Source organism: Scyliorhinus canicula, chromosome 12 (genome assembly GCF_902713615.1).
Source record: "Scyliorhinus canicula chromosome 12, sScyCan1.1, whole genome shotgun sequence".
NCBI classification, from domain to species: Eukaryota; Metazoa; Chordata; class Chondrichthyes; order Carcharhiniformes; family Scyliorhinidae; genus Scyliorhinus; species Scyliorhinus canicula.
Window position 1 is genome coordinate 72,597,940 of NC_052157.1, and position 23,284 is coordinate 72,621,223.

At 50.3% G+C, this 23,284-nt stretch overlaps 1 protein-coding gene across 4 annotated transcripts in view; it reads left to right on the top strand.

Moving 5' to 3' along the window:
- Positions 1-23,284, top strand: part of lipeb (lipase, hormone-sensitive b) — a 125,761-nt gene that overhangs the window by 97,728 nt on the left and 4,749 nt on the right. For 3 of the 4 annotated variants that reach the window (XM_038813336.1, XM_038813337.1, XM_038813338.1), the window contains 2 exons: positions 2,927-3,025; positions 16,523-16,952. In XM_038813336.1, coding sequence (XP_038669264.1) covers positions 2,927-3,025; positions 16,523-16,881 — 458 coding nt within the window. In that variant the 3' untranslated portion in view covers positions 16,882-16,952. The remainder of the gene's footprint in view (positions 1-2,926; positions 3,026-16,522; positions 16,953-23,284) is intronic. The other variant, XM_038813339.1, reaches the window with a different exon arrangement.

A 23,284-nucleotide genomic window follows, 5' to 3' on the forward strand; every position in this document is an offset into this window, starting at 1 on the left:
CTTCTCATGCAAGTCTGGCTGAAAGGATCCAACACAGGGCAAACCCCAGATGTAACCTGGGAACTTTAACAAACCCATCTGGTTCAGGTGATCGGAGGGGAGGTGGCAATGTTGCACACGACAGGGGGCATGAGCATGTGCGATAGAAAAGTGTCAGGAAGGGGAGGGGACAAGACCAGAACACACATGTTCACGGGGGGGGGGACAAGACCAGAACACACATGATCATGGGGGGGACAAGACCAGAACACACATGATCATGGGGGGGACAAGACCAGAACACACATGTTTGTGCTGAGAGGCTGCACACTTATGAGAGGAGTGGTGAAGGGAGAGAGATTGTCTGCAATGATGATTAGCGGTGGGGAGGGTGGTCCATGCGTGCGTGTCAGAAGAGTGCTGAAGGGCTTGTGCATGAGAGCAGCAATAGAGTGCGGGCTGTATGCATATATGAGAAGTGGCAGAGGATTGGATAGGTGTGTGCTTGCCAGAAAATCAGAGGACCTGAACCTGAGAGGGATGATACGAGTGGTAAGGCATGTGGGCCAGGTGGCGCAGGGGGTCATATACACAGGAGTTGTGGCGGACAGGTTGCGTGGACTATTGAGATAAAGGTGGAGGGGGCCACGCGTGTGGGAGGGGATGGTGGAGGAGTCACGCATGCGCGAGTGGATGGTGGAGGGCCGCACGTGCAGGAAGGGATGGTGGAGGGTCGCGCGCGCGAGGGCTGGATGTCCAAGAGTGCGCTCAGAAGGGCTATTGGACATAAAAGGGTTGGCAGAGGGGGCTGGTCGTGCTCACGAGGGATGTGGGAGGAACCTGTTTTTTGTGTCCGGGTTGGCACAAAGCAGGACGTACAAGGTGACCTGACTTAAAAGCACCTCATCTACCTCAGTGTTAACTTTTATTGAGTTAACTCCATGCAAAGCACCGTGAGCAATTTCCTCTCTTAAAAGTGCTCTTGAGATGCAAGTTATTGTTGTCGTGCCAAAAAACGACTCCCATTTAGGCTTCCATGCCACATGAGGGTAATGAGAGATTTTACGAGGACACGAGGTGTTTTGGAGATTGAATGAGTGGCAGGAGAGAAGACAACGTTTGAGGAAAGTGAACGAGGGATTGGGGGGTGAGGGAAGAGAATGAGACCAACAGCTGTAGCGGAGTGTTGAATGGGTTTGTGCAAGGGTAGGGAAGGGGCATGGATCAGGAGCTGCTGTTGCACACAAATTAGATGGTCCCAGGATTGGGGTCGGGAGTTAGTTTCACACTCTGAACTCACACTGAACCGGGATTGGGAGTTAGTTTCACACTCTGAACTCACACTGTCCCGGGATTGGGAGTTAGTTTCACACTCTGAACTCACGCTGTCCCGGGATTGGGAGTTAGTTTCACACTCTGAACTCACACTGAACCGGGATTGGGAGTTAGTTTCACACTCTGAACTCACACTGTCCCGGGATTGGGAGTTAGTTTCACACTCTGAACTCACGCTGTCCCGGGATTGGGAATTAGTTTCACACTCTGAACTCACACTCTCTTGGGATTGGGAGTTAGTTTCACACTCTGAACTCACGCTGTCCCGGGATTGGGAATTAGTTTCACACTCTGAACTCACACTGTCCCGGGATTGGGATTGGGAATTAGTTTCACACTCTGAACTCACACTGTCCCGGGATTGGGAGTTAGTTTCACACTCTGAACTCACACTGTCCCGGGATTGGGAGTTAGTTTCACACTCTGCACTCACACTGTCCCGGGATTGGGAGTTAGTTTCACACTCTGAACTCACACTGTCCCGGGATTGGGAATTAGTTTCACACTCTGAACTCACACTCTCTTGGGATTGGGAGTTAGTTTCACACTCTGAACTCACGCTGTCCCGGGATTGGGAATTAGTTTCACACTCTGAACTCACACTGTCCCGGTATTGGGAGTTAGTTTCACACTCTGAACTCACACTGTCCCGAGATTAGGATAGGGAATTAGTTTCACACTCTGAACTCACACTGTCCCGGGATTGGGAGTTAGTTTCACACTCTGAACTCACACTGTCCCGGGATTGGGATTGGGAATTAGTTTCACACTCTGAACTCACACTGTCCCGGGATTGGGAGTTAGTTTCACACTCTGAACTCACACTGTCCCGGGATTGGGATTGGGAATTAGTTTCACACTCTGAACTCACACTGTCCGGGATGGGAGTTAGTTTCACACTCTGAACTCACACTGTCCCGGGATTGGGAGTTAGTTTCACACTCTGCACTCACACTGTCCCGGGATTGGGAGTAGTTCACACTCTGAACTCACACTGTCCCGGGATTGGGAGTTAGTTTCACACGATCACATTGTGAACCGCACCGCTTGACCCCCGGGATTGGGGTCGGGAGTTAGTTTCACACTCTGAACTCACACTGTCCCGAGATTGTGGATTGGGAATTAGTTTCACACTCGTGAACTCGCACTGTCCCGGGATTGGGGTCGGGAGTTAGTTTCACACACTTAACTCACACTGTCGCGGGATTGGGAGTTAGTTTCACATTGTGAACGCACGCTGGTCCGGGATTGGGGTCGGGAGTTAGTTTCACACTCTGAACTATCACTCTACCGGGATTTGGGAGTTAGTTTCACACTCTGAACTCGTACTGTACCGGGATTGAGAGTTAGTTTCACACTCTGAACCACACTGTCCCGGGATAGGGAGTTAGTTTCAACGCTCTGAAGCCACACTGTCCTGCGTTTGGAGTTAGTTTCACACTCTGAACTCATGTTGCCCCCCCGTGATTTGTCGGGTGTTAGGTGCACACCTCAGCTGCTCCGTGATAATCTCTGCTCCGTGTGGTGGCTGCCTTTATTATATAGATGTTGCTTGCTTCCCTGTCGACTCCCTTTGATCTCTGGACCCTGAGCTCTGTCGTTATCTCCGCAGTCGGACTGCAGCTCTGGGCCTGTCTCAGACGCCCGCTCACCCTGCTGGTTCATCTGCTGCGACTCGAGAAGCTGATCCTTTCTAACTGTCAGGTCTCTGGTAGGATGCAGCTCTGGCGCTTCACAACCCATTGGCTTTTGCATCGAAGTAACATTTGCCATAATCAATAATCTGCATTGGCCCGGGTGTCTTTTGATTGGTGGTCTTTCCCTCCATGTGTCTTATTGCTTACTTGCTTGCCTCGCCCTGTATCCTGCGCCTTGTGTCTCCATGCTGTATTGCCTTTTGTGGCTTTAATCCTTTAACATCTTGGCCTCTTTTCTGCTTGCCTCACTCCCGAACTGCCTTTGCACACTTGCACAGATCCCACTTTAACGGTTACAGATGAGCCTGGGGAGATTATCCTGCTGTTCTGTGCCGAGTATTTATCCCTTAACCAACATCGCTGAACCTGATTATCAATCGCTTGATAGCACCAAGCTTGAATTCTGCTTGAAGGGCAGAAGCATTTCATCTTGCGCTCCTCTGGACAAACACAAGAATGCCAAATTTCAAATGATCGTAGCAATTTATACTGCAGTGAAGAAAAATGGTTGGGACCAAAGCATTATCATGGTGAAAGTAACGGGAAACTATAGGCTCCCAAGCTCCTGGGTAATTTCCAAAAAGGCACAAGGTCTTTTTCCTTTTGCAAGGCCATATTTCTTTTATTTCCACCCTTGAGAAGGTGACCTGTATGTTTGCATGTATGCCGCTTCTATAACAACCACCAGATTAACACAAGCAGCCAAGAAAACAATTGGAGCTGAAAACATTTTCCTCGTGCTGGAGGCAACATACATTCATACTCAGGGGACCCATTCACTGCACACTAAACATGTTCAAGCATTTTGTGAATTATCTAGGAGCTTGGGTAGTCTATAATCCCCCATTGCTTCTCCATGGTAATGTCTTGGCCATTCCGAGTTGACTTAGCAATCTTTATTTTTCCGTAGTATGTGGGTGAACACTGGCTAATAGGAACAGGAGTAGGCCGTTCGATCCCTTGAGTCAGCTCCGCCATTCAATAGGATCATGGCTGAGCCAACATTTCTCATGTCCACTTTCCTGCCCTCGCCCGGTAACCTTTAATTCCCTTACTGATCAAGAATCTTATCTATCTAAGCCTTAAATATAGACAGGAACTTTGCCCTCACAGAGAAGAAATTCCTCCTCATCTCAGTTTTAAATTGACACCCTTTTATTCTGAGTCTGTGCCCTATGATCCGAGACTCTCCCAGGAAGGGGAACATTTACCCTGTCAACATATAGAATCCTATATGTTTCAATGAGATCGCCCCTCTTTCTCCTAAATTACAATGAATAGTGTGCTAGCTTTCTGTGTTTCGTATACAAGTAGCCCCAAGTCCTTTTGTGTTGCAGTTTTCTGCAGTTTTTTCTCCATTTATTTATTTATTTTTCCAAAAAAAACATTTATTAAGGTATTTGTAACTTTATAATACTATAACAGCAACAGAAAAGAAAGTAAATTCAAATATAAACGTAGTACATACATCATTTCCATCCCTAAAAGTCCCTCCTGCCCGTAGCAGATAATAGCCGACCTTCTCCCACCCTCGCGTTGGCCCTCTTAGAACGAACTTGATTTTCTCAATACTGAGAAACCCAGCCATTCGCTAACCCAGGTCTCTGATTTTGGGGGTTTCGAGTCCCTCTACGCTAGCAATGTCCGTCTCCGTGCTACCAGGGAGGCAAAGGCCGAAACGTCAACCTCTCTCGCCCCCCCGGACTCCCGGATCTTCCGATGCTCCAAAGATCGCCACCTCTGGACTTGGCACCACCCGTGATTTTAGTACCGTGGACATGACATCTGTAAAACCCTGCCAAGATCCCCTCAGCTTCGGGCATGCCCAAAACATATGACATGATTTGCTGGCCCTCCCGCATACCTCGCACACCTGTCCTCTGCCACAAAATACTTGCTCATTCCGGGCCACCGTCATGTGTGCCCAGTGAACTACCTAAATTGTATCAGGTTAAGCCTGGCACATGATGAGGAGTGTTTAACTCTGCTCAAAACATCCACCCACAGACCGCCCCTATCTCTTTCCCCCAGCTCATCTTTCCACTTGCCCTTTAGCTCCTCCACCTGAGTTTCCTCCGACTCCATAGTTCATTGTAGATGTCCGATACCTTCCCTTCTCCCTCTCCTGTTCTGGAAACTATCCTGTCCTGTATCCCCCTTGGCGGTAGGAGCGGAAAGGTCGGCACCTGCCTTTGCAAGAAATCCCACACCTGCAGATATCGGAATCCATTTCCTGCAGATATCTGAATTCATTTCCCACTCCCACACCGATTTTCACGGTCTGTACCGTCCCCGCCAGTGACAGCGGGAGCATATCCCACCTTCTAAAGTCCTCCTTCGTTTGCTCTACTAGACGGGTCATATTTAACTTATGTAGTGTCTCCCATTCCTGTGCCACCTGGATTCCCAGATAGCAGACTCTCCCTCCCACCACTCTAACCAGCAGCTCTCCCCGTCTCCTCTCCTGCGTCCTCGTCTGGATCGCGAACATCTCACTTTTCCCATATTCAATTTATACCCCGAAAACCGGCCAAATTCCCCTAAGGTCTGCATAATATCCCCCATCCTCCCTACCGGTTGGAAATATACAGGAGCAGGTCGTCGGTGTAAAGCGAACCCTGTGTTCCACCTCCCCACCCCCCACCCCAACCAACCCGTTCCAGTCCTAGATGCTCTTAACGCCATCGCCAGTGGTTCTATGGCCAGAACAAACAACAGCAGGGAGAGGAGATACCATTGCCTTGTCCCTTGGTGCAGCTTAAAATAGCCTGATGTCAGCCGATTCGCCGTCAGCTGCCTGCCCTTAACAAAACCCCTCTGGCCTTCCCCTATCACCTCAGGGACACAGTCCTCTATCTTTGAGGCCATATTTAGCCAACAGTTTAGCATCCACATTCATAGGGAGATTGGCCTATATGACCCATATAACTCTGGGTCCTTCTCCCCGCTTCAGGATCAGTGAGATCGAGGCCTGTGACATTGTTGGGGGAAGGACACCCCCGCTCCTTGCCTCATTAAATGCCCTCACCAGCGGCCGAACCCAGCATCTCCGAGAACTTCTTGTAGAATTCCACTGGCTAGCCATCCGGTCCCAGGGCCTTGCCCGACTGCATGGCCTCCAATCCCTCTAGTATTTCTTCAATTCCAATCGGGGCTCCCAACCCCTCCACCAATCCTTCCTCTACCTTCGGAAACTTCAACTCACCCAGGAACTGCCTCATCCCCTCTACCCCAGCTGTGGGGTTCCGACTCATATAGTCTCTATAAAACTCCTTAAACACCCCGTTTACCCCTTTGGGTCCAAGACCACGACGTTCCCACCTCTGTCCTTCACTCTTCCCATCTCCCTGGTCACCTCCCTTTTCGCTCAGCTGGTGTGCAAGCATCCTGCTGGCCTTCTCTCCATACTCGTACATCGCTCCCTCACCTTCCTCAAATGCGCCACTGCTTCCCTGTAGATAACAGCCCAAACTCCATATGTAGCCTCTGCTACTCCTTCAGTAACCCCGCCTCCGGGGCCTCCGAATATCTCCTGTCCCCTGGAGTACTTCCCCAACCAGCCTATCCATCTCTGCTCCCTCCACCTTCTCCCTATGGGCCCGTATCGAGATTAGCTCCTCCCTAGTCCACTGCCTTCAGCAGTCCCAGACCGTTGTTGCCGAGACTGCCCCCATGTCATTTATTTCCAGATAGTTCTGGATAGACTCCCGCACCCGCCCGCACAGCCCCTCATCCGCTAACAGTCCCACATTGAACCTCCATTGCAGGCGCTGCCCTCTCCTCCTTCAGTCACCCGTAGGTCCACCCAATGTGGGGCATGGTCCATACAGCAATCACCGAATACTCGGTATCAACACCCCCGCCAGTAAAGCCCTGCTATGGATTTTTTAAAATGGGTCCAGGAGTATGCTTAGTGCACATGGAGAAAAAAGAAACTCCTTCACTCTTCACCCCCCCCCCCCCCCCCCCCCCCCCGGAAATACCATCACCCTATTTAGGCCAGCCTCCCGCTCTCGCCTCCGTGGGCCCACCATCCTCGACCTCCCATTGTCTCCCAGCAACAGTTCCTCCCCTATCCACAGAGCAGCTCAGTCCCCACCCCCCTATCAGCAGCACCACAATCCCAACCCCCAATACCAAGTTTATCACCTGCTCACCCCCCACTGCACTTCTGTGAGCTAGCTTGCCCACTAGCCTGTAACCGCCCGCCATGGCGCCAGACATCCTATCCCCTATTGTTCTCCAACCCTCCCCCCCCCCCGCGCGCACATACATATTCAAAACATTACAGTCCCCAATAAACACAAAGTAGAAAAAAAATACCTCCACCTACAAAGTTAACTTACAGATCTGAGCAATGGCCCAAAAATGGGACTGGAACGGGTTGGTTGGGGTGGGGGGTGGGGGGTGGGAGGTGGAACACAGGGTTCGCTTTACACCGACGACCTGCTCCTGTAATATTTGCAACCCGGCAGGGAGGATGGGGGCTATTATGCAGACCTTAGGGGAATTTGGCCGGTTTTTCGGGGTATAAATTGAAATATGGGACAAAGGGCACTGCATATACAATTCAAAACTAAAATACTTTAACAGAATCGATACAAGCAATACCCTCCCTCAAAGTTCAATGTCCTCAAACCCCTGCCAGCCTTTTATTCTTTGATAAAGTCCATCACTTTGTTCGATTTGGGCGATTCAAAAGTAGTTCCCAAGTTTCTGGCCCTCAAACGAGACCCACAGACGAGCTGGGTATAACATTCCAAACTTCACCCCCTTCTTGAAGAGGACCGATTTTACCCGAACTGAATCTGACTTGACTTTTGGCCAGTTCCACGCCCAGATCCTTGTAGATGCGCAATCACAGTTCTCCCACTTGCAGCTCCGTGTCAGCTTGACTCACTGCAAATCTGTTCCTTGTCCAGGAACCGGTGCATTCGCCCACCATCGCCCTCGGTGGTTCAGTCACCCGCGGTTTTCCTCGCAAGCGCTCTGTGCACTCTCTACATTTCCAAGGGTCGTGTAAACACCCCATCTCCAATCAACTTTTCCAGCAGACATGTCACACATACCCTTGGGTCTGATCACTCACTGCCCTCAGGAGGCCGACGATGCTCAAATTCTGTCTCCGGGACCTGTTCTCCAGGTCCTCCAACCTCTCCTGCAGCCTTTTTTGGCGGTCCCTCACCACCTCCCTCCACCTCCAACGCGGTTAAAAGGTCCTCTTGCCCAGACACCTTCCTCCTCCATCTTCTGAATCGCCAGTCCGTGGGCTTCCAGCCCCTGTTCCACCCGATCAGTTGTCACCTTAATGGGGTCCTAGCCCTTCCTTCCTTTGCTTGGTGAAGCTCTCCTGAATGAACCTCTACCAGCTGTAATGTTGACCACTGTGCCACCAAACCGGGATCCTGCGCCTCCGCCATGCTTTCTCATGCTGCAGGTTTCTACAGTTGCCTTCGTTACTCGACAAATTCTTCTCACACGACCCTTCTGGTCAACCGCTCCATATACTGGTGGGGAGTTCTCCTCACTGTGGCGCTCTCCACCCATTTTTTCTCATAAAATTCTGAAAAAAAAATCAGGAGAAAGATCCACACAGATCCGTTGCGAGCGGGAGCTACCAAATGCGCGAACCTCCTACTTCATGGCTGCCACCGGAAGTGCATTTATGATTTTATAAGAATAAAGAAAAGTGCAGCACAGGACAGGCCCTTCGGCCCTCTAAGCCTGTGCCGACCATGCTGCCCGTCTAAACTAAAATCTTCTACACTTCCTGGGTCCGTATCCCTCTATTCCCATCCTAGTCATGTATTTGTCAAGAAGTCCACTTAAATGTCACTATCATCCCTGCTTCCACCACCATCTCCGGCAGCGAGTTCCAGGCACCCACTACCTCTGTGTAAAAAAAAAAAACTTGCCTGTACATCTCCTCTAAACTTGCCCCTCGCACCTTAAACCTATGCCCCCTAGTAATTGCCCCCCTCTACCCTGGGAAAAAGTCTCTGACTATCCACTCTGTCTACACACCTCATAATTGGTAGACCTCGATCAGGTCACCCCTCAACTTCCATCGTTCCAGTGAGAACAAAACGAGTTTATTCAACGTCTCCTCTAGCTAATGCCCTCCAATACCAGGCAACATCCTGGTAAATCTCTTCTGCACCTCTCCAATGCCTCCACATCTTCTGGTAGTGTGATGACCAGAATTGAACACTATACTCCAAGTGTAGCCTAACTAAGGTTCCTTCAGCTGCAACATGTCTCGCCAATTTTTATACTCAATGGCCCCAGCCAGTGAAGGCAAGCATGCCGTATGTCTTATTGACTACCTTCTCCACCTGTGTTGCCCCTTTCAGTGACCTGTGGACCTGTACACCTAGATCTCTGACTGTCAATACTCTTGAGGGTTCTACCATTTACTGTATATTCCCTACCTGCATTAGACCTTCCAAATTGCATTACCTCACATTTGCCTGGATTAAACTCCACCTGCCATCTCTCTGCCCAAGTCTCCAAACGATCTAAATCCTGCTGTATCCTCTGATAGTCCTCATCGCTATCCGCAATTCCATCAACCTTTGTATCGTCCGCAAACTTACTAATCAGACCAGTTACATTTTCCTCCAAATCATTTATGTGTACTACGAACAGCAACGGTCCCAGCACTGATCCCTGTGGAACACCACTAGTCACAGCCCTCCAATCAGAAAATCATCCTTCCATTGCTACTCTCTGCCTTCTATGACCTAGCCAGTTCTGTATCCATCTTGCCAGCTCACCTCTGATCCCGTGTGAAAATACAAATGTATACATAGTTCAGTGCGTAACACATCCCTCCATCTCCCATTGTTCCCGCCTACTCTAAACACAAAATAGCTTAACTCCCCCTACCCCCTAAACCCCCCCCCCCTTTATTGAGTCTGCTGACAGTTTAGTTTTTCCATAAGAATTCCATAAACGGCTGCCACGTCCGGACGAACCCTAACGCTGATCCTCTCAGGGCGAACTTAATTTTCTCAAGTCTGAGAAACCCAGACATGTCACTAACCCAAATCACTGATTTTGGGGCTTCGAGTCCCTCTATGCTAATAAGATCCGTCTCCAGCTACCAAGGAGGCAAAGGCCAAAACGTCAGCCTTTCTCGCCCCCTGGACTCCCAGACCATCCGACACTCCGGAAATCACCAATTCTGGATTCGGCGCCACCCCTGTTTTTAGTATCGTGTGCATGATGTCCGCAAAACCCTGCCAGTAACCCCGAAGCTTCGGGCATGCCCAAAGCATGCGGACATGGTTTGCTGGCCCTCCCGCACAACCCACGCACTTGTCCTCTATCCCAAAAAACTTGCTCATCCAGGCCACCTCATGAGTGCCTAGTGAACCACCTTGAATTGTATCAGACTGAGCCTGGCACATGATGAGGACATGTTAACTCTGCTCAGAGCATCCTCCCACAGACCCACCTCTACATCCCCTCCCAGTTCCCATTTATGCTTTAGCTCACCTATCTGAGTTTCCTCCCACCCATGAGTTCTGTATACGAAACCTTCCCCTCCCCAACCCCTGTTTTAGAAACTACCTTGTCCTGTATCCCCTGTTGGGGTAGAAGCGGAAAGGTCGAAACCTGCCTTCGCGCAAAATCCCTTATCTGCAGATATCGAAACCCATTCCCTCCCGACAATTCAAACACCTCCTCCAAATCTTCTAAACATGGAAAGCTTCTACCAATAAACAGATCCCCCAGCCTCTCAATCCCTGCTCTCTGCCACCTCCAAAAACCCCCATCCCGCCTCCTCAGGACAAACTGGTGATTATCACAAATTGGCACCCACACCGACGCTCCCTCCACTCCCATATGCTTCCGCCACTGCACCCAAAGTCTCAGGGCCGCCACTACAAACGGGCTTGTGGCGTACCGGGCCGGCGAGAACGGCAGAGGAGCCATTAACAAAAACAAAGACTTGTGCCCTTACTTGATGCTGCCTCTGCTCGCTCCCGCACTGACCCCCCTCCCTCACTGCCCACTTCCTGATCATGGCTATATTTGTCGCCCAGTAGTAATTACTAAAGTTCGGCAGTGCCAGCCCACCTCCCCGCAGGTTTCGCTCCGGCAGCATTTACTTTACTCATGGGGTTTTACCCGCCCACCCAAAACCAGAGATCACCCTGTTCATCCAGTTTAAAAAAAAGTCCTTTTGGTATGAAAATAGGGAGGCTCTGGAAAACAAACAGAAATCTCGGGAGGACAGTCATTTTCACAGTCTGTACCCTCCCTGCCAGTGACAGCGAGAGCATGTCCCACCTCCGGAAGTCCTCCATTTGTTCAACTAGCCAGGTCAAATTAAATTTATGTAACTTCCCATCCCCGTGCCACCTGAATTGCCAAATAACGGAAACTCACTCCCACCACTTTAAATGGCAGCTCCCCCAGTCTCCTCTCTCCCCTCTCCTGGATCACAAAAACCTCATTTTTACCCATATTCAATTTGTACCCCGAGAACTGGCCAAATTCCCCTAAGATCCGGATAATCACCACCTTCACCTCCTGCTCCCTCACCGGCCCCTCCTGCCCTGCTCTATCCTCCTCACCCAGCCTCGGATCCTCCAACCCGTCCAAGAACTCCCGTACCCCCGCTCCTCCCCCGGTGTCTCCGACCTATATAGATCCCTATCAAACTGCTCAAGAACTGTGGACAACTGGTCGAACCTTGCTTGCAACTCCGTCCTCTTGGCCAAGAGATCCAGGCCCAGGGCCCCGCATACGTCTCATCCACCTCCAGAATCTCCCCTATCAGTTTTTGGCGCTCCTCTCTCTCTCTCTCCTCCTTGTCCACCATAGCTTTTAACAAATCACCTCCTCCCTCACTACTGCCTTCAGAACCTCCCAAGCCACCAACTGGGAAACATCAAAGTCACAATGTGCAGGTTAGGTGGATTGGCCATGATAAATTGCCTTTAGTGTCCAAAATTGCCCTTAGTGTTGGTGGGGTTACTAGGTTATGGGGATAGGGTGGAGGTGTGGACCTTGGGTAGGGTGCTCTTTCCAAGAGCCGGTGCAGACTCGATGGGCCGAATGGCCTCCTTCTGCACTGTAAAATCTATGAATCTATGAATCCCCCGTGCAATTAAATCCCACATATTCCTCGATCACCTTCCCAATCTAGTCACAAAAGCTCCGGTCCACTTGCAACCCACGTCCATTCTCCAAACCGGCCTCTGGGCCATCCCCTTCCCCAAAATTACATCGAACCAATGTGGTGCATGGCCCAAGATCACAACTGCTGAGTACTCTAACCTCCTAACCTCAGCCAATAGCGCCTTCTCCACCATGAAAAAGTCTATCCTCGAGTACACATTGGGTACCAGGGAGAAAAGTGAATAATTGCGTTCCCTCGATGCAAAAACCTCCACAGGTCCACTCCTCCCATCTTCTTCATGAGCCCAGCCAGCACTCTGCCCCCCTCCTCCCCCACCTTCAACTTGTGGGTATTCAGATCCGGGATGGCACCCAGCCCCTCTTCGCGAACCCCGCATCATCCCAGTTGGGGCCATATATGCTCGCCAATGTCACCAACAGTCCCCTCTCTTTATTACATACCTGCCCCCTCGGTCCACCACCACCGTCTCCACCTGAAACCTCACCCTCTTGCCCACCAATACTGCTACCCCTCAAGCCCTGCTATTGAACTTTGAGTGGAAAACTTGACTCACCCAACCCTTCCTAAGCCTCATCTGATCCCTCACCCTCGGATGGGTCGCCTGCACCATCACCACATAGGCTTTTAAGGTGTTCAAGTGTGTAAAACCCCTTGATATCTTCACCGGCCCCACTAACCCCCTCATGTTCCACGTCACTATTCTGACCGGGGGTCTCTCACCCGCTCCCCCCCGCCCGTCCTGTCTGGCATCATCATAGCCACAGACTCTGCCCTTCAGACCTGACCCGCCTCATCCCTTTGTTACCGTCAAATCACCCTCATCCCAGAATCCCCAATCCACTTCCTCTTGCAAACACCTCTCCCAGTATCGATCCCACCCCCTCAACTTTCACACCTCCCAGGCCCATTGAAACCTGTTCAACCAGGTTCCAACAACCCAGGCCCCTCCCACCCCACCACATTCCCGTTCACAAGCCGACCTTCCCTTGCTAATGTGACAGCCCCTGCCCAGGCCTCCCTCCTCCCAATCCCCTCCCCCATGACCCAGTCCCTGAAAACAAAAACAAACCAGCAAAACCACGCATGGGAGAACCGCCATAATCCCAAAGCCTAATACTATTGGAACCAACTATAGTGTAAACAAAGGTAAACTACCCTCCCCTGTTCAATCAACCCAAAAACTCAGCTGTTCCTCACACAGAATGCAGAACAAGGAACAACTATGATGTGGAGATGCCGGCGTTGGACTGGGGTGAGCGCACTAAGAAGTTACAAACAAACCTGTTGGATTTTAACCTGGTGTTGTAAGACTTCTTACAAGGAACAACTAAAAAGAGAGATGAAAGCTCATCACAGTCCCCATCCCCTCAGTCCAAGTCCCAATCTCAGTCCCATCTCTCATTTCATTCCCAGTCCTTCAGCCTTCACGAACGCCTCCGCTGCCTTGAAGTAGAAGTCCCTCGAATTATAGGTCACCCTCACCTTCGCTGGGTGGACCACGGCAAACCTCACACTGTTGCTGTAGAGTGCCACCTTCACCCGTCCGAAGGCCGCTCACCTTCTCGCCAGTTCCACTGTCAAATCTCGGCTTATCCAAATACCAACACCTTCCCACTTCACCTCACGTCTTTGCTTCGCCCAACTCAGGACCTTGTCCTTATCAAACTTATGGAAGCATATTATAACTGCCCTTGGTGGCTCGTTTGCTTTTGGCTTGGGCCTGAGCGACCGATGTGCACTGTCCAGCTCATAACGGGAGGATTCCTCCTCCTCCCCCAACAACTCTGCCAACATCTTCACAAAGTACTCGGTCGGTCTTGGACCTTCCACCCCCTCAGTCAGGCCCATGATTCGTGTGTTCTGCTGCCTCGACCTGTTCTCCAGCTTGGCTCTGAGTCCTTTGTTAGCCTCCACCACCCTCCGCAGATGCTCACCCATCGAGGTTGATGAACCATCAATTGAACGCGAGACGAGTTGCTGTACAAAAGTAGGCTTTAATAAGCTACATGTTAGCCCTGCGGTCGACTACAGTAAATGGCCAACCGCCGGGCGTGCTGGGTATTTATACCTCGCCCTGGAGGCGGGGTTAACTCAGCCTCTCGACCAATCGGGGAGCCGTCACATGACTGGTCTCAACCAATCGGTCGAGAGGCACATGACCGACCAGGGGCAATGGTAAGCCGGTGTTCTGCACCAATGGCAGGCAGCTATGTTAATCATACCACCACAGAGGTGAACTGGTCACTATGTTGTAACAGAGCTTCTCTATCCCGTTCAATATCTCTCCTTGCTCCCGTTCCTCAGCTGATGTCTTTGACACTGCCGCCGTCACGGGCAATCACCTCTACCCACTCCTTCATCACAGCCATCCTCCTTCCGCAGCACCTCCATATGCTTAGTGAACTGCCTCTCTAATTCTCTGGCCATCACCTCGGTCAGAGTTTCCACTGTGAGGGGAGTGGCTTCACCCAGCGATTCAGCCTCCGACATCTTTCTTCCTGCCGGGCTCACCGTTCACTCGACGGCGAATCTTTGCTTGCCTCCTTCTTTCCAGTGGCTTTCTTCTGGGTCTTCAACATTCCCACCTTCCGTATGTCTTCTGCACCAGCTTGTTCAAAAATTGCCCCTGAAACTAGGCATTAAAATCCAAAAACCAGAACCTCGAGCAGGAGCCACGCAATGTGCAACCTCCATCTACATGCAGTCACCAGAAGTCTCGTGTTGCCTTCAAACTTGGCTATGGCACATTCTTTCCTCTAAGTCAATAATATATATTGAAACAGTCCCAGCACTAATCCCTACAGAACCCCACTGGTTACAGGTTGACACCCTGAAAAAAAACCCTTATCTCCACTCGCTGTTTCCTGCCCATTAGCCAATTCTCCATCCATGCCAGTTTACTATCTCCAACATCGTAGGCTCTTATCTTATGACTTAACCTTTTGTGAGGTACCTTGCCGAACACCTTCTGGAAGTCTAAATACAACACATCTGGTTCCCCTCTATCCACTTAAATAAATTAGTCAGACACTATTCCCCTTTCATGAAGCCATGCTGACTATGCTTGATTAGATTATGATTTTCCAAATGTGCTGATGGCTGGGCTGGTATTTTTTTCCATCCCTAATTACCCCTCGAGAAGAGGCTTTTTCGAACCACTGCAGTCCCTGTGGTGTAGGTACACCTACAGTGCTGTTAGGAGGGAGATTTTGGATTTTTACCCAGCGACAGTGAATAAGCAATCAATGTATTTCCACGTCAGCATGGTGAATGGCTTGGATGAGAACTTCCCGATGATGGTGTTCCCATTTGTTGGCTGCCCTTCACCTTCTACTCTGGTTTGTAAGGTGAAGGAGCACTGATGAGTTCCCGCAGTGCACCTTGTAAATATTGCGCACAGCTGCCACTGTGCGTCGGTGGTGGGGGAGTAATTGTTCTTGCATGGAGTGCCAAACAAACTTTGTCCTGGATGGTATTGGGCTTCTTGAGTGTTTTGGAGCTGCACTCATCCAGGCAAGTGGAGAGTATTCCATTACACCCCTGACATGTGCCCTGTAGATGGTGGGCAGTCTTTGGGGACATGAGGTGAGTTACTCACCGCAGGACTCCCAGCCTCTGACCTGCTCGTGGAGACAGTATTTATATGGCTGAGTCCAGTTCAGTATCTGGTCAATGGTAACCCCCAGGATATTTGATAGTGAGGGATTCAGCTATGGTAATATCATTGAATGTCAAGGGGCGATGGTTGGATCCTGCTTGTTGGAGATGGTCATTGTCTGGCACTCGTGTGGCTTGCCACTTGTGAGCCAAGCTTGAAGGCTACTGTACAGGCCTTACTGCAAATGGGTATGGATTGCTTCAGTATCCGAAGAGTCGCACTGTGCAATCATCAGCAAACATGATCTTACGATGGAGGGAAGGTCATTGATGAAGATGGTTGGATGATTGTTTAAAATTTGGCACTCTTGTGTTTGTTCTGAGAAGTTGCCAGATGAAAAGCGTAAGCAACATGTCAGTCACTTTAGTTGCATAATAGATGATCTGGTTATTATCACATTGGTGTTAGTGGGATCTTGCTGTGTGCAAATTGCCTTCAACTGCACTTTAAATAAAGAATGTATTTGGTGATGTGAAGTACTTTTGGACACACTATGGTAATGAAAGGTGCTATAGAAGTACAGTCCCATTTATCCTTTCTGTGCCATCGTGGTTAGAATTGGAGCGTGTTTTGAAGTTACGATCGAGACCGAGACTAAGACGAGCCATGTTTGTTCTTTCCTCTGTGTACCAAACTCCCCCTCCCCCTACCCTTCCCCTCTCCTATCCCCGCAAAACCCATCTCCCCAACAACTGACAGAGGCTGTGCGAAAGAGCTGCTCGGAAGCTGCCCTCACCGGGACCTCCACAAACTCCTCCTCAGAACACGAGCAGAACTTTGTGATGAGCAGAACCTGCCAGGAGCTGGACGAGAACACCCCGTCCTGCAGTAGGCAGAGCCTGCCGGATCCAGAAGCTAATACCCAGGCCCAAGCCGACAGCAGGTCAAGAACCAGCTTCTACCAGGAGGAAGAGGAGGGAAAAGAGATGAAGAAGAGGAGAAGGGGAGGCAGCCTGAGGAACAGCAATCACAGCTGTCCGGGTTTCCTGGGGGCTTCCAGCCCCTCCGCAGCAGTGCAACAGCAGCCAACATTAAACTGCAGACAACGGCTATCGTGAGAAACCCCTTCATGTCTCCGCTGCTGGCTTCGGATGACATGCTCCAAGGGCTGCCGCCTATACACCTGGTGGTGAGTGTCAATTCTTACCTAATATACTGCACCTCTATGTCCCACCGATAGAGCCCCGCCACCAACACCCTGCGGGCACCAGATCTTGCTAGCCATCTCCAATCTCCATAGTAATTTAAAATCTTCATAGTGACGCCCATTGTGAATGAGGTTACATCCACTGGGACCCTTGTAAATACTGACACATTCCCTGGGACACGCTTGTGAATAAAAATACATTTCCTGGGGCCTCCTTGTGAATATGAACACATTTTGGGATCCTCTTGTGAATACGAGCACACGCACAAGGACCTTCTGTGAGTACTGACACATTTCCTGCCCCCCCCCCCCCCCCCCCCTGTGAATGCGGATACCCTGTAAATAGTCACACGCCCCCGTGTTATGATCTGGCTAGTGGTAATTGCCGTGCCAACCAAATCTCAAAGGGAAACTTGACAAGCTGTCACAACAATTTTCAATTTGTATTTTGCTACTTCCCCAAAAGGTTTTACAAAGATTCACAAACACCCCTTTTAGGCAACAGTCCCGATAGATAAACATTTCAGTTAATTTACCAGAAGGCACCCACAGTTGCTATGTAGAAGATACGTCAAAAGGCTTCTCTCCTCCCTCACTCCCCTGTGGAGGATCACAAGAGCTTTAGAACAAAAAGAACGTGGCTTTTGAAAACAACAGGCACATTTCTGGGTTTCTAGAGACTGCACACTTGGCTTCTTTTCACCGTTCTGCCCAGCACAGCACATTGCAGGATCTTACATGGTCATTCCCATCAACACAACTCCCAACTTTTCCTTAAGTCTGATTTTACTTTTTCATCTTTAAAACTATTGTTCACAACATCTCTCTGAAATTAACGGTCCTCAAAATATAGAATGTTCATGTTCTCTATTTCTCATGTTCTTAGGTCAAGTAAATCTTTATAACCTTTCCCAAGTTTACATAAAATCATAGAATCCCTACAATGCAGAAGGAGGCCATTCGACCCATCAAGTGTGCACCAACCCTCTGAAAGAGCACCCTACCTATGCCCAATCCACCACCCTATCCCTATAACTCCACCTAGGGGCAATTTAACGTAGCCATTCCACCTAACCTGCACATGTATCGATTGTGGGAGTAATCCAGCGTTACCCAGAGGAGATCCACGCAGACACGTGAAGAATGTGCAAACTCGCACACACAGTCACCCGAAGTTGGAATTGAATCCAGTCATTTGAGAGAGCAGTGCTACCCACTGTGCCACAGTGCCACCCCATAAGACCCCTTAAGCTGTGAAAACTGTTTGGTTCCATCTGAAAGTTAACAATCCAAATCTTCACATATCTCCTAATTCAAATTTCTAACCATATTGAGTTTTCCTTTAGGCAAATCTTAACTTAGTTAACACCTCTTTAAATGACTGCGCCCTCTCCCCTCCCGGACACCGGGTAAATGTTCACACTCCCCGGGCACTGGGTGAATATTCACACACTCCCCGAGACACTGGGTAAATATTCACACACTCCCCGAGACACTGGGTAAATATTCACACACTCCCCGGGACACTGGGTGAATATTCACACACTCCCCGGAACACTGAATAAATATTCTTCTAATTTTCAAAAACATGTTATCAAGGCATTTATGACGTTATAACAGCAAATACAAATGTAAACATAACTCAGTAAATAACCCCCCCCCCCCCCCCCCCCCCCCCCCCCCCCCCCCCGCCCCCCAGCCAACAACCACACCCAGCCAACATGGCTTATGCACACAATTCCCCAGTCCCACCTCCTCCTTTCGCTGATCCCACCTAAACTAAAATATCCCCCCCCCCAATTCCCTCACTCCCCTTCCTATTGTGTCTGCTAATAGTTTATTCCCCAAAGAAGTCAATAAACGGCTGCCACCTTCGGCCAAACCCTAACATTGATCCCTCAGGTGAACTTGATTTTCTCCAGCCTGAGAAACCCAGCCATGTCACTAACCCATACCCCCGATTGCGGGGTCTCCGAGTCCCTCCACGCTAATAAGATCTGTCTCTGGACTACCAAAGCGGCAAAGGCCAAAACGTCAGCCTCTCTCACCTCCTGGACCCCTGGGTCTTCTGACACTCCAAAAATCGCCACCTCTGAACTGGGAGCCACCCTTGTCTTTAATACCGTGGACATGACATCCGTAAATCTCTGCCAGAATTCCCTAAGCTTCGGACAGGCTCAGAACATGTGGACACTTGTCCTTAACCCCTTCAAAAAACCTCATCCAAGCCACCCTCATCTGTGCCCAGTGGACCACCTTGAATCGTATCAGGCTGAGCTTGGCACATGATGAGGACATGTTGATTCTACTCAGAGCATCCTCCCACGGACCTACCTCTAGCTCCTTACCCAGCTCATCTTCCCACTTGTGCTTCACCTCCCCTATCTGGGTTCCCTCCCACTCCATAAGTTCTTTATAAATTTCCGAGACCTTCCCCTCCCCCACAACCGTTTTGAAACAATCTTGTCCTGTATCCCCTGGGACAGTAGAAATGGAAAGGTCGCAACCTGCCTTTGTACAAAGTCCCTCACCTGCAGCTAACGATACCCATTCCCTCCCGGCACTTCAAACTCCTCCAAATCCTCCAAACAGGGAAAGATCCCATCGATAAACCGATCCCCCAGCCTCTCAACCCTGCTCTCTGCCACCTCTGATACCCCCCCCCCCCCCCCCCCCCCCCCCAGCCTCGCCAGTGCAAACGGTGGTTCCCACGAATTGGAGGCCACACCGACGCTCCCTCCACTCCCATATGTTTCCGCCACTTCCTCCAAATTCTCAGAGCTGCCACCACCACCAGGCTTGTGGAGTACCGAGCCGGCGAGAATGGCAGAGGTGCCGTTACCAATGCCCCTAAGCTTGTGCCCCTACATGACGCCGCCTCCCTCCGCTCCCATACTGAACACTCCCCCACTACCCACTTCCTGATAATGGCTATATTTGCCACCCAGTAATAATTCCTAAAGTTCGGTAAAGCCAGCCCCGCTCCGCTCCAACTCGAGGAGTTTTGCCGGCCCTAACAAACTCGAGATCACCGCATTGACCCTTTAAAAAAAGCTTTGGGGATAAAGATAGGGAGACACTGGAAAATAAACAAAAATCTCAGGAGAATTGTCGTCTTTACGGTCTGTACCCTTCCCGCCATTGACAACGGAGCTAGATCCCACCTCCGAAATTCCTCCTTCATTTGCTCAACCAACCTGGCCAGATTTAATTCATGTAGCTGCTCCCATCCCCGTGCCACCTGAATTCCCAAGTATTAAAAACTCCCTCCCACCACTTTAAACGATATCTCCCCCAGCTTCCTCTCCTGCCCCCTCACCTGGATCGCAAAAACCTCACTTTTACCCCTATTCAATTTATACCCCGAGAACCGGCCAAATTCCCTAAGATCCAGGTAATCTCCCCCATCCCCCCTAATGGGTCAGAAATGTACAGGAGTAGGTCGTCCGCATAAAGCAAGACCCTGTGCTCCACCACCTCCCCAGATTAACCCCTTCCAGTCCTTTGACGCTCTCAGCGTCATTGCCAATGGCTCTATAGCCAAGGCAAACAACAATGGGGAGAATGGACATCCCTGCCTCGTCCCCGGTAGCATTGTGGGTAACCCTATTGCTTCACAGCTCCAGGGTCCCAGGTACAATTCCCGCTTGGGTCACTGTCTGTGTGGAGTCTGCACGTTCTCCCCGTGTCTGCGGGGGTTTCCTCCGGGTGCTCCGGTTTCCTCCCACAAGTCCTGAATGTGCTGTCAGGTAATCTGGACATTCTGAATTCTCCCTCTGTGTACGAACAGACGCTGGAATGTGGTGACTAGGGACTTTTCACTAACTTCATTGCAATGTTAATGTAAGCCTACTTGTGGCAATAAAGATTATAAAAAATAGGGGCGGCATGTGGCATAGTGGTTAGCACTGCTGCCTACGTCGCTGAGGGCCCAGGTTCGAATCCCGGCCCTGGTCACTGTCCGTGTGGAGTTTGCACATTATCCCTGTGTTTGCATGGGTTTGACCCCCACAACCCAAAGATGTGCAGCATAGGTGGATTGGCCACTCTAAATTGTCCCTTAATTGGAAAAAAAAATAATTGGGTACTCTAAATTAAAAAAATTAAATTAAATTTAAAAAAAGATTATAAAAAATAAAAAATCCTCCGATCTTACTCGGTTTGTCCGCACATTCGCCACCGGTGCCTGGCACTGCATCCAGACCCAGTCTACAAAGCCCTGCCCAAACCCAAACTGCCCCAGGACCTCCCACAATACTTCCACTCCACCCGGTCAAAGGCCTTCGGTGTCCATAGCGACCACTACCTCCACCTCCTTACCCTCGGAGGGCATCATGATGATATTCAATAGCCTTCTAACATTGGCTGTTAACTGCTTCCTTTGACAAGTCCTGTCTGGTCCTTCCCTATCACCACAGAACACAATCCTCTATTCTCAAGGCCAAAACCTTGGCCAGCAATTTGGCGTCTACATTCAGTAAGGAGAGTGGCCTGTACGACCTGCATTGTTCTGGGTTCTTCTCCCGCTTCAGAACCAATGCGATTGAAGCCTGTGACATTGTTGCAGGAAGAACATCTTGCTCCATAGCCTCGTTAAAGGCCCTCACCATCAACAGCCTCAGCATCCCAGAAAACCTCTTGTAGAATTCCACTGGGTATCCGTCTGGCCCCGGGGCCTTGTCCGACTGCATGGCCTTCAATCTCTCCACTACTTCAACGAGCCCGATCGGGACTCCCAAACCCTCCACCAACTCTTCCTCCACTTTCAGGAACTCCAAACCCTCCAAAACTCACCTCATTGACCCCACCCCAGCTGGGGGCTCCGACTCATACAGCCACCTATAAAATTCCTTGAACACCACGTTCACCCCTTCTGGGTCCAAGAATGTGTTCCCCCCTCTATCCTTCACACTGCCTATCTCCATAGCTGCTTCCTATTTCCTGAGCTGGTGTGCTAACATCCTGCTGGCCTTCTCCCCATACTCATACACCGAGCTCTTCAGATGCGCGAACACACGAGCCATCTTGTCCGGCCCATTCAGCCCTCTCACATTCCATGTAATCAGCCTGGTCGGGGAGAACCCTGCCCTCCTCCCCTGCCAATCAACCATATCCCTTCTGAGGCTAGCCTCCAGCCCCGTCCCACGCCTCTTCAGGCCTGCTCCCAGGCGCCCACCGTCATCGACGCCATCGACCAGCAGCATCGGTGCCTTACCTTCCGCAATATTCCCTTGTGCTGCAGGCTCCACTCCCGTCTTCGCCCAACGTTCTCTTCTTTTCAGACCACTTCTGGTCCAAGATTCCATACACTGGTGGGGAATCCTTCTCTTCTACTTCCCCAGTCCCTTGTTTTGTCAATCAAATCCACCGTAAATCGGGGAAGAGTTCCAAAGATCCACCACGAGAGGGACCTACCAAATGTGCGACCACTCACTCCATGGTCGTCTCGGAAGTCAGGTAACCTACCTTACGGGGTAAATATTCATACACTCCCCAGGACCCTGAATAAATATTCACACACTCCCCGGGACACCAGTAATATTCATACACTCCCGGGGACACTAAGTAAATATTCACGCACTCCATGGGACACCAGGTAAATATTCATACACTCCCCGGGACATTGCGAAAATTTTCACATACTCTCAAAGACAGTGGGTAAATGTTCACACACTCTCCAGGACACCAGGTAAATATTCAAGCACTCCCTGGGATACCAGGAAAATATTCAATGAACTCTCGGAGACACCACGTAAATGTTCACACACTCTCCAGGACCCCGTGTAAATATTCTCCCTGGGACACCAGGTACATATTCACACACTCCCTGCGACACTGGGTAAATATTGACACACTCCTCCCTGGACATCGGGTAAATATTGACACACTCCCTGAGACACCGGGTAAATATTCACACACTCCCCGGGACACCGGGTAAACATTCACACACTCCCCGGGACACCGGGTAAATATTCACACACTCCTCAGGACACCGAGTAAACATTCACACACTCCCCAGGACTCCGGGTAAATATTGACACACTCCCTGGACACCGGGTGAATATTCACACACTCCCTGAGACACCGGGTAAATATTCACACACTCCCCGGGACACCGGGTAAACATTCACACACTCCCCGGGACACCGGGTAAATATTCACACACTCCCCGGGATACCGGGTAAATATTCACACACTCCCCAGGACACCGAGTAAATATTGACACACTCCCCAGGACACCAGGTAAATATTCACACACTCCCCAGCACACCGAGTAAATATTGACACACTCCCCAGGACACCGAGTAAATATT